The following is a 12,772-nucleotide window of genomic DNA, read 5'->3' on the forward strand; positions in this document are numbered from 1 at the left end:
TTAATAATTGTCTCAGTAAATGCCCAAACCCTACAGAACTGGTGCCTTCAGAGAGCCACTAACATTACATATTTGGCGTCCCTGAACGAATATGAATCACTACACATATAATAAGTTAAATACAAAACTAAAGAAAAAATAGGGTTAAATATAATTCAAAATATTTTGCTAACAATGTTAACTGTTTATGAATAATAAAATGTATTAACTAAGGAGTAGGATGGCACAGTTGTTAGTATGTTTTTTGTTTTGTTTCTTTTTCATAAATACAACAGTAGTACCTGATGTCTCAGTGGCTTTCAAAATTAAATTATGCATGCAAACCTGTGAACTAGAAAGATAACTAAGATATCCATCCATTATATTCCATAATATCCATGAAATATATGGCGCTGAAATATGTGTGACGCAGTGGTGGCCTGACAGGGTGAGGTGCCCTGGCAGCTGTATGATGCAGTGGTGGCCTGGCACGGTGAGGTGCGCTTGCAGCTATGTGACGCAGTGGTGGCCTGGCACGGTGAGGTGCGCTGGCAGCTGTGTGATGCAGTGGTGGTCGGGTACTGTATGTAGAGGTGTACTGGCAGCTGTGTGTTGTGACGCAGTGGTGGCCTGGCACGGTGAGGTGCGCTGGCAGCTGTGTGATGCAGTGGTGGCCGGGCACGGTGAGGTGCGCTGACAGCTGTGTGGTGTGACGCAGTGGTGGCCTGGTACGGTGAGGTGCGCTGGCAGCTGTGTGGTGTGACGCTGTGGTGGCCTGGCACGGTGAGGTGCGCTGGCAGCTGTGTGATGCAGTGGTGGCCGGGCACGGTGAGGTGCGCTGGCAGCTGGGTGATGCAGTGGTGACCTGGCACGGTGAGGTGCGCTGGCAGCTGTGTGGTGTGAGGCAGTGGTGGCCTGGCACGGTGAAGTGCATTGGCAGCTGTGTGGTGTGTCGCAGTGGTGGCCTGGCACGGTGAAGTGCGTTGGCAGCTGTGTGGTGTGTCGCAGTGGTGGCCTGGCATGGTTACATGCGCTGGCAGCTGTGTGGTGTGACGCAGTGATGGCCTGGCATGGTGAGGTGCGCTGGCAGCTATGTGGTGTTACGCAGTGGTGGCCTGACACGGTGAGGTGCCCTGGCAGCTGTATGATGCAGTGGTGGCCTGGCACGGTGAGGTGCGCTTGCAGCTATGTGACGCAGTGGTGGCCTGGCACGGTGAGGTGCGCTGGCAGCTGTGTGATGCAGTGGTGGTCGGGTATGTAGAGGTGCACTGGCAGCTGTGTGTTGTGACGCAGTGGTGGCCTGGCACGGTGAGGTTCGCTGGCATATAATGAATATATTTCCATGGATATAATACAACTGTTATTATTGATCACCGAATTATTGTACTTGACATGACTTCATTCAGCCTTTCCTGAACGTCTATGACAGGCAGAGAGAGTGCTGTTTCTGGTGCGATCTTTTGCAGCTGACATTTCACTGTTTTAAACGAACAAGAATTAGATTGCTCATAAATCACTTATTCTATATAAACACAGCGTAATTGCCCTCCGAAAATCCTCTTTTTCTTGTTCGTTTTAGAGACCTTGATCAAAACTGATTTTAGATGTCAGAAAGGATTTATTTTCTCTGTATTTCCTACATTGCTTTGTCGAGATTTTAACTTTATATCTAACTTTATATCTAGGCTCAGATTTCAACTATAAATCGTACAGTGATTAATAGCAGTAAATACTGATGTTTTGCGCCCTCCTACCACAAAAATATATGTTTAAAAAAATGTCATGTTCCCATAAAAAAGTCATGCCGTGGAGTATAGACCCCCAAGGGAATGCCATAGACTCAAACTGCAAAATAAACACATACAGAAAGAAAGTATTTGTATTGTAATTGCAAATCCTGGTACTGTATGAGTGATTGGTATGACTTTCCTCATTACAAATCTCTTATTAGAATTTAAATTTCTCTGTAACTCCAGGTCAGAACAGAGAAAATGTAACTGCCTTAAGGAGTTTACGATTATGAAAAATAGAAGGATAAGCGTGATACGTATGTCTTCTGTCATTTTCTAAGTCATGTTACTGAGCACCAAATATTATTGAGAATATGAATCCATTTAAGGTTTATACCATTAAAGTAACGGTTTATTCCATGCTGAAAATGTTTGTACCAGACTTTTTTGAGGCCTGTTTAATTGTGTCTGAAGTCTGATGTTGTAAATTTTATTGTTAAAAAGATCCATGAAAATGTCACTACTAAAGTTAGCTGGTACTGTTGGTATTGTAAGTGGCAAGTAGAGCTCATATTTTAGATTTTGTGTAGTTGCTAGCGTTGAACTGTGTGTTGGATGCACATGAATTGAAGGAATGGGCAAACATAGCTGATGCGGATCCACAGAGCCAGCATATTAAGATGTTTATAATTAGAGGCAATTTGTTTAAATAACTAGGTATGGATACTGATGTGCAAGAGAGGTGGAAAGGCTGTTTCCTTAAGCCAGCACTATAAAATATTTTATTCTCAGTGAGATGCTGCCATTTCATAGTGGGTTTCTAACACCGTGTATAGTTCCATCCGCACAGTGCCTTTACTTCCATTTCTAATCTCTTTATCCAGTACAGAGGATTTGGAGCCTATCCCAGTAAGCAACGGACACAAGGCAGAATACACCCTGGACATAGCACCAGTCCATCACAGGACAGACAGACACAAACACACACACCAGGGCCAGTTTTCCCATAAACCAATTAACTTACCAGTATGTTTTGGAGTGCGAGAGGGAGTCATATCACACATATGGAGAAAAACCATATAACCCAGAGAGAACATGTAAACCCCACACACACAGGATGGCAGGAATTGAACCTAGGACCCCAGTGCTGCAAGATAGCAATGCTAACCACTTTGCCACCATTATAAATGGATGGATATCTTAGTTATCTTTCTAGTTCACAGGTTTGCATGCATAATTTAATTTTGAAAGCCACTGAGACATCAGGTACTACTGTTGTATTTATGAAAAAGAAACAAAACAAAAAACATACTAACAACTGTGCCATCCTACTCCTTAGTTAATACATTTTATTATTCATAAACAGTTAACATTGTAAGCAAAATATTTTGAATTATATTTAACCCTATTTTTTCTTTAGTTTTGTATTTAACTTATTATATGATAGTCAGACTTAATGTATATTTGAACAATGAAAATATATTTTTACAAGATTTTACATTAAGCACTTAAAATGAATATGGTTAATAATAGTAAACTGTAACATGCTGTAACAAGATCGGTTAAACTGCGAAGAAAATGCTTTCAGAGAAAATGTTTCAGGTGTGAAGAACATAGATCTCCAATGCAATTTCAACCAAACCTGTTCCCACACACCCTGCCCCCACTACCATTAGAATATACACAAACATTTTAGCGTTTCATTCTGAGCAGAAGACCCTCACACCTGAAGAGTGCTGGCTGTGACGAATTAAACCGGTTTTACAGGTTTCAATCACAGACCATGTGACATGGGAGTCAGTAAACTAACACACAGCGCCACCGGATTTGATAACGCTATAAAAACGCTATAAAATAATGTGACTTGGCACAGAACAAGTTTACAGCACAGTACAAAAATAAATGCTGACCATGACTTTAGAAGCATAAATTGCCTTACACTCAATTTAAACACAAGCTGTCTTTAGCCCCCTAAGCTGGTTCATACAGAAATGTAGAGATCCAGGCTCAGAACACACAGCTTCATTAGCGAATACATATGCAGGACAACTAGAGAAGACGTTTTACAGAGGATGGATTTTTAGAAACATCCCATCAGTGACTTCACTGAAGTCAACTCCTAGGTACTGTAACTGTCGTGTGGATAGTTTCACAAGAATCGGACAAAGGTTTAAGCATCGCTTGTTCTAGATAAAACTGCAAAAAAAAACAACAACCAATAATGTACTTCATTGCGGCTCTGTTCGCCCAAATCATATATTCACAATGTGAAATCTAGAAAATAATATTACGTAACCAAAATCCGCAATATGGAAACAGAACCTGTGTAATTGTTGATAGATGATGTACTCGTAACATTTTTTCAAGACGAACTACAACATTTAAAAAATGACTTGTATGTACTTGATATCTCTAATCAATCCACGGGTCCCAGCACAAAACGAAACTAAAACGCATACCGTTTCGCGCTTCTTATTAGTTGCTCAAAAGTAATTTGACCGTATGAAATGCATAATATAAACCTAGAAACATATACGTGAGCAGTACTTAAGCACTGTAGTATCGGTGTTAAGACATACCTCTCAAATACTGTAAATCAAGTTAAAAATATCTCAAGACCGATTCTGGTCGTAATGAAACCATGTTTCGTGTATGTTTTCTTTAAAGTACCGAGACCAGCCATATACTGTATGTTCCAAAATTAATATCGTTTATGGCCTTCACACGCGTTACAGTGTGCTCCTCTTCTTTTTATGCTCAGCTACTAAGATTTCCCTTCAGTGGTAAAATTAGATATGAATATTCAATACTTAAACGGGCAGAGTTAAGACATTAAATATACATATACATACTGTATACAGTACAGTTTGCATACGGTAATATGTTTATGTTACGCAATTAAAAAATAAATAAATAAAAATGAAAAGTCCAGCACCAGCTGGATTCGAACACACAACCTGCCAGTTGGTAGTCACGCACCTAGACCAGTAGGCTACAAGACAGCTCGCATGAACAGGCAGGCGAAACAGCCCTACACAGCCCTGTTGCAGTACACGGATATAATCATACCGTTATTAAATTCTTGAGATACGCGATTCCATATTATATTCCCTTTTAATCAAATTCTAAAAGTATGCTTGTTGACTCCGGTATCACGTTAGTTAAAGACTTCGAAGCTTACAGTGTTTAGGGAGAAATGGAATATTGGTGTGTATTTTTTTCTTTAAAGTACCGAGACCAGCTATATACTGTGTGTTTATGTTCCAAAATTAATATCGTTTATGGCCTTCACACGCGTTACAGTATGCTCCTATTCTTTTTATGCTCAGCTACTAAGATTTCCCTTCAGTGGTAAAATTCAATATCTACAACGGGCACAGTAAAGATGTTTACAGTAAGTCTTTCTACGACAGACCAACGGACCACGAGTGCCCCTGTCGGTCAACCAATCACGCACCGCGGTATTTTGCGTCATCGCGCGTCACGATGCACGACGCCGTAGCCAATTAACTCCGGTACGTGTCTGTACCGCGCACTTTGAATGGCTGCATCTGTATGTTTCGGAAAGCACCTGTCACAGCCCCTCCAGACTTGTTTTTCAGCAGCACGGCCCAGGCGTATTTAGACAACAATATTTTAAGATGTAACAGAAACTGTCGTTGAACTTGCTGTACTCTCTTATGTCCACCAAGTCGTCCTGCCACTTCTAGTCCATATCAGGCAGCAGCGTCCTGTTTCTATTAAATCTCACACGAGCTTGTGTAGTGTATAAGCCAGCTGACCGGACAGCCAGTCTGACACCCGGCCACGGCTGGCACTTACACCCCAGGAACTCGCGGCCCTCACCAGTCTCCCCACACCGCTTAACTCCCTGATTCCCTAGGGGTATAATAGAGCGTGCTCAAACCCACAGCAGTCATGATCGCATACCGCAATCACTGCATGGGCGGAGCGCAGAGTGGCTGGAAGGCTGCAGATTCAAATCCCGCGGCCGGCAGAGAAATCCTTCTCCGTTGGGCCCTTGAGCAAGGCCCTTAACCCCCACTGCTCCAGGGGTGCTGTACAATGGCTGACCCTGTGCTCTTCCTGTCTGTGTGTCTGTGTCTCATGGAGACCAAGCTGGGGTGTGAGGAAAGATGAATTCCTAATGCAAGAAATTGTATATGACTAATAAAGTGATCTCTCTCATGAAGAGACCTTGTCGCTAATACGCGCTTTTACACACTTATTTATAAGCAAGGGAGACCGCGAGGGTGGACATTTGGACCCAGAGGCTCAGGAACGCTCGGGGGAAGGTCGAACATCACCACTCGTAACGACACACCATTGGCTTGGGAGGGGGCAGGACATCCCACACATAATGGCCTCCCATTGGCTGAAAAAGGGGGCGTGGTACCTGTCAAAAAGTCCCAGGGGAGATATTCCTCATTTTTTAAATTCTCTGCTCTGAACCCTGCAATGCTTAACATTTTTAATTACTAACTGTGAAATAAGCAGGGCCTAACTCTCTGCTTAGGCACAGTTTTTTTTAGTATTTCGTGTGATTTTGACCAACTTTTTCCACAGCTCTGTAGCTCACTCCCTGTCAATGTGAGAACTATAAACTCTTTTTGAAGTCTTACTTCTTAAAGGAAGTCTTAATCTTACTTTTCATCTGTTCTTTTTTACTGCTTTACTGCTTTATCTATCTCAGGTTATTCCTATCCAACATCCTGAATGAGGCACCAGTCCACCACAAGGCAAACACAGACACAGCGCCGTATACACTCACACCAAGGTCAATTTATTTCCAGAAATCATTTAACTCATCAGAAAGCAGTTAGAGGAATCCAGAGCATCTGTAGGAAACCCACACAAATACTGAAAGAAGATATAAACTCAATGCACAGAGCACCCCATTAATTGATTCCAAGGCTATGCAGTATGAAACACAGATCCTAATCACTGTGAGATCGTGCTGTCCTCAAATATTTCAGCTTTTGTTTAAACTAAATTTATATACTGTAGTTAATTTTATACAAATGCTATCTGGCTCATTTATGTACCTGACTCATTTAGGTCTACCTGTACTCTGGTGGTATTTGTATTTATACATTCTAGATGCTCTTATATTTTCTATTCACGTAATTTGCTTCTTGATTTACTTTAGTAAAGACGCTAATATCTAGCCAGTCCAGCTGGCTACACACACTCACATAGTCATCTTTTGAAACCCACAGTCACACACTGAGCTATTTCACCTACACACGCACAAATACACAGGACAGCACACAAATTCATGAAACACACATACACATCTATAGTGTTTTTGCATTACATTTGGAAACTGTTGGATTATGTGTTGTATTTCATGAATTTTTAAGTTATAATTTTTAATTATAGTTTTAGCGTAAACACGATATACTTTTTACATTTACATGTACATCTATTTTAACAGCTGTGTAACTTTTAATAAACTTATTCCATTTAGTTCAGGTAGGTAGCTGGAACTAAACTTCCATTTAGTTTCTTTTCAATTGCTATCTTTGTTATTTCCAATAAGGTTGCAATCCATTTTTATTATTTATCATACTTTTGAGCACACATTCTGTGCAATTGTGTGCTGTATTATTCTTTCTCGCCTCACCAGGTTTATGCGGTGGAAGGCAGAAGGTTATTCTTCACGTTTATACTCCAATTCTTTCTTATATCACTTCTTATATCACCAAACTTATACTTATGTCCTCTCCACACCTCACATTCTTCTCCATCATCGCTACCCCTTGCAGCCCGTCACTACCTTTTTTAACCCTTTTTGTTAGTTGCACAACCCCTTCTTTTAACTTTGCTTTTTTTAACTTCTTTTCTTGAATTCCCTTTCCATATTCTCATAACTTAACAATGCTACTATTGCCATTCTGTTTTATTTCAATCTTAATACACAACTTTTGTTTCCATGTTCCCTTTACCATCTTTTCTTTAGTCCTTATAATACTCCCGCTTAAGTGGTCTAGAACCGACCGTTTTATCTGAACTAAATACCATCTCCAGATCTATCAGTGCTGCCAGTGCAGCTGCAGGTAGACTTACAAGTGCTCTTGTGAAGCAGTCAATCAGTGAATATGAGTCTGGTGTTAGCATACAGGGCCAACTCCTCACTTAACACTCAGCTCAGCAGTCACTGGTGATTCAACTGCTAGCACAACTGGTCTATACTCATATTATTAATAATATAATCCTAATAATATTATTAACCTTAGCTTCCTTAGGGGTTATCACCTGGACTCAGAGGGAATCTTGCTGGCAGAATACCGTTGCTCAGCTCACCTTGCTCCGTTTAGGGACTTTGCCTCGCCTCAGGGGGAAAGCGCCCTGGTTTAGAGACCCGCCCGAGCTCAGAGTAACCACGTCTTGTCTTGGTTTCTAAATCAAGCTTAGAGCCAGCAGCCATATCACCCTGCAACTCACAACTGGCAACCCACTGAAGCTAAGCATGTGTGAGCCTGGTCACTACCTAGATGGGAGACTTCCTGGGAAAAACTAAGGTTGATGCTGGAAGAGGTGTAAGTGGGGCCAGCAGGGGGTGCCTACCCTGCGACCCATGTGGGTCCTAATGCCCCAGTATAGTGTGGGACACTATACTGTAAATAAGCGCCGTCCTTCGGATGAGACATAAAACCGAGGTCCTGACTTTCTGTGGTCATTAAAAATCCCAGGGTGTTTCTCGAAGAGAGTAGGGGTGTAATCCCGGTGTCCTGGACAAATTTCCCATTGGTCTGTATCAATCTTGGCCTTAATAATCCCCATCTATGAATTGGCTTCATTACTCTGCTCTCCTCCCCACTAATAGCTGATGTGTGGTGAGCGTTCTGGTGCACTATGGCTGCCGTCGCATCATCCAGGTGGAGGCTGCACATTGGTGGTGGTGGAGGGGAGTCCCCATTACCTGTAAAGCGCTTTGAGTGGAGTGTCCAGAAAAGCGCTATATAAGTGTAAGCAATTATTATTAGTATTATTCTCAGTTTAGAGATTTTGCCCTGAATCTCCCAGAGATGTGTCCTTACTCTTTTCCCGATAAATGATTATGTTTCCAGTCCTTCTTTTATGGCAACCTAATTGGGTGGTAACATAAAAAATATTAATGTTGCTGTCTGGAAATGTGTGCCGTCTGGAAATTACCGGAGACCTGGAGAATCCTGAAGACTACGCCAACTGCTGTGGGAAATTATTCATCAGAGAAGCAGGACAGTCTTTGTGCAGATTCAGTTTTGTTGAGCTTAATAAGTACACAACACGCACTAGGTCTGCCCCAAAGAACAGACAAACTGCAAGGTTTTCCCAGCTCTTACAGATGCAGCCATTCAAAGTGCGGGCATTTGGCTACGTCATTGCGCGGTACGTGATTGGTTGACCGACGGGCACTCGTAGTGCATTGGTCGGTCGTAGAAAGATTTAAATGTCTTTACTTTGCCCGTTTTAGTATTGAATATTTATATGGAATTTTACCACTGAAGGGAAATCTTAGCAGCTGAGCATAAAAAGAATAGGAGCATAACGCGTGTGAAGGCCATAAACAATATTCATTTTGGAACATAAACATACAGTATTACAGTACGTAACTGTATATGGTTGGTCTCGGTACTTTAAAGAAAAAATACACATCAGTATTTCATTTCTCCCTAAACATTTTAAGCATTGAAGTCTTTAACTAAAGAGATACCGGAGTCAACAAGCATACTTTTAGAATTTGATTAAAAGGGAATATAATATGGAATCGCGTATCTAAAGAAATTAATAACGATATAATTATATTCATGTACCGCAACACAAGAATAGTACACGCTGTACATTGTCTGTCAATAATGTTTCTGTAGTGCTTTTTCAGCACTCCCCATGTGACCTTGCCGGTGGCGCTGTGGGTTAGGTTCCTGACTCCCATGTCACACGGTCTGTGATTGAATCCCACTGGAACCATGACTTTTTTTAACAAACATTTCTTTGAAAAAATGAAACGTTTCCCTTGGTCAGAGATTAAATAAAACCTCACTCGCACCAAACAAATTTATATTTCTAAATATCACAACATGATCGAATTTAAGTCTTTTTAATAACAATGAATAGTCACCTATGCGTTACAAAATAAACATTTATATTGATTTGAATTGCGTTTTGATTTAAATCGTAAACGCGTGTTTAAATATATGTGTTTAAAGGCGATATATAAAAGCGCTGATTCTTATGGAATGTGTTCCGCAGGGGATTCAAAAAAATTATTTTTTTAATCACGTATCTAAGGAAAATAGCAGTATAACTTTGTTCATGCACAAACAGTGGCATGTTACATTATTAATTGGGTGTCTCCCATTATTAATTGCAGTATGCTCCTATTCATTTTATGCTCAGGCACTAAGATTTCCCTTCAGTGGTAAAATTCCATATAAATATTCAATACTACAACAGGCACAGATAAGACATTAAATATACATACTGTATACAGTACAGTTTGCATATGGTAATATGTTTATGTTCCTAAATCAATCTCTTTTATGAGGGAAACAAATGCGTGATTGCGAAATGCTGTGGTGTTACTTTTACAAAGACGGTCAATGAAAAAAAGAATGTGGACCAGAGCAATACTTTGAGTTTACACTTACAGCTTGTCCAAGGTCATTCATTATTAATACTATTAGTAATATCATCGTTAAAGACTTTGATGGCGACAGCTCAAACATGAGAGGTTGAGCTTTATTAGCTCCACCTTGCGGAAATTCCGGATACTATTATTTTGCTTGCCGTATTATAGGAGAATTTACGGTAACTAGCGGTTTTTACCGGTAACTCGCGGTAGACTGCGTACAGCGTACCGGAAAATAATACGGTATCGCCCGCGTATTTTGAAAGGCTGCATCTGTAAGTGTTGAGAATCTCCAATTCACTGTGCTACTAATGGTTTCTCGGAGATTGCAAGGCAAGGCACTTTTGCCTCTGGACCCATCGAAATTTACAGATGTGGTCCACCCCCAGTAAATTTCAAAAGTCACAAGGTTTCGAAACAAGAGGGCGGCGTATCGGTTGGCTCTCGCTTTCCCATCTATACCGATGCACTGCAAGTACAACCCCCCCTCTTTCTCTTGAGTGATGGGCAAAAGTTGGATATCTGGGAGAACTGTTCGTCCCACTGGCGTCTGTGAATTCCGCTGTGTAAACGGTGCTTCCTGAGGGGAGATAGACGGCAGGGACAGCATCAGCCAAGTCCTGGGCGGTGGTGAGCAGAGAGGCAGGGATGGAGTGTCCTGAGGCGGTGTGTGCTCTGTGGGGAGCAGAGCTGCCGCCAGGCATTGCAACCTGCGCAGCGGGGAGAGGCACTTATCGGGAGACAGCTGCTCTAGCGTTTGACTGCCGGAACATACTGTCTTCTTCTTCTGCATCTTCAGGAGTGTTTCTGACCTCCCAATCCTCCCCAGTAATACGTCGTACTGCTCCCGCTGCTGCCGAAAAGTCTCCATACAGGTGCTGCTTCTACAGGTTGGCACCCTGGCCAGTGGCCGAGAGCAGTAACCCACAGCCTGTGGCAAAGTAACATAATTCATGTAAGAAATAAAGTCACACAGTAGTATTCATCAGTTGCGGAACAGACGTCAAAATAAACTTTTCTTTTCATTTGTCTTACCCCTTTTTTACTGTCCTGGTAGTTTTTGAAGATCATTTCGCCCATGCGGTGTTTTCCAGAAGAACAGGCTGCGAAGAAATATTTATAATTGAATGTATAATTCAAAGCGGCAATAATACCTTGTAATATGCGCTATAATTGGGTATTTCAGATGAAGCCTGCTGTATTTGCTTACCCTTCGCTCTTTGGAAGCTGGGGCGGCAGAAGCACCTCGTCTCTTCCCGTAAAAGCTCTCCATACTGTACTATGGTCGCTGTAGTGCAGGCTCGCTGATTTTTTTGTAATGGGAACTTAACCCAATCCCTTAGTGTATTTATACTATATTCTCATGTACGGGTAGAATGTGTTCATTGTCTTCCAATGAAAGACGGGTTTCTTTCGCCGGAGTCGGGAGACATTAGAAGCTTGCCACACCCGGACTATTAAAGTGATTCCATTGAGCTGGGCGCGGTAATTGCTTCGTTCCTTGATATTCTGATCTGCAAGGCCCTTTCGCTACAAAACTAAAAATAAGACACACTCTACAGACATTCACAACAGCGACATATCATAAAACATTTACATATATTGTAAAATTATTACTTGTTTTTCAGGAAGTAAAAAAACACTTGAATTACTTATCCAGTCTCTCGAAATAAAATAATTTTTCAAGCAATGTAATGCAAGATGCTTTCTAACGTTGGGCAATGTGTTTTTTTTTTATCTAAGATTGATAGTTAAAAAAATCATTCCTAATACCAATTATTTACCTGCATAAACTTAGATGTTTTAGTTATACTGTAGTTGTGCAAGCTCTGGTGAGTGTGTCTTGATTGATTAGTTTCAAAGGGAAATAGGTTCGTATTCGTCCTCCCTGATGCAAAACAGGGTCAGGGGGCAGGGTGTGTGGGTAAACTTTCATACCTGACTGAGAAAGCTTTAGGGAACTTAAGAGGTTTTAAGGCTTTCTGTGTTTCCCTTCCAAAGTTCAAAAAGGACATTGAGTGTTTCCTGGATTTCACTGGTTATTAAAGATTTATTAATTACATCACCACCACTGGCCGTGGGGCCGTGGGGTGAGACAGGGATATTAAACACTGTTTAATATCTATATCAACGAATTAGCAGGAATGTTGGAACAGTCTGTGGTTACTGGTCTCACACTACATGACACAGAAATCAAATTCCTGCTCTATGCAGATGATCTGGTCCTGCTGTCGCCCACAGAACAGGGGCTGCGGCAGAACCTGGCACTGCTGGAGCAGAATTGTCAGATCTGGGTGCTGACAGTCAATCTGGACAAGACCAGAGTTATGATTTTCCAGAAAAAGCCAGACCTCAAGGAAACAGGTACAAATTCACACTTAACAACAACACATTGGAGCACTCATCCAACTACACATATCTCGGCATATCACATATACCATCAGCCTAT

At 41.5% G+C, this 12,772-nt stretch overlaps 1 protein-coding gene across 1 annotated transcript; it reads right to left on the reverse strand.

Moving 5' to 3' along the window:
* Positions 1-6,012: 6,012 nt before the first annotated feature.
* LOC148648872 (uncharacterized) lies at positions 6,013-11,194 on the reverse strand. Its single transcript, XM_088606649.1, has 2 exons — positions 10,553-11,194; positions 6,013-6,084 (listed from the first exon to the last, which is right to left on the reverse strand). Exons 1-2 carry the CDS (start codon positions 11,192-11,194, stop codon positions 6,013-6,015), a joined length of 714 nt encoding a protein of 237 aa, XP_088462775.1.
* Positions 11,195-12,772: the final 1,578 nt, after the last annotated feature.

Source organism: Lepisosteus platostomus, chromosome 14 (assembly GCF_059453375.1).
Source record: "Lepisosteus platostomus isolate fLepPlt1 chromosome 14, fLepPlt1.hap1, whole genome shotgun sequence".
NCBI lineage: Eukaryota > Metazoa > Chordata > Actinopteri > Semionotiformes > Lepisosteidae > Lepisosteus > Lepisosteus platostomus.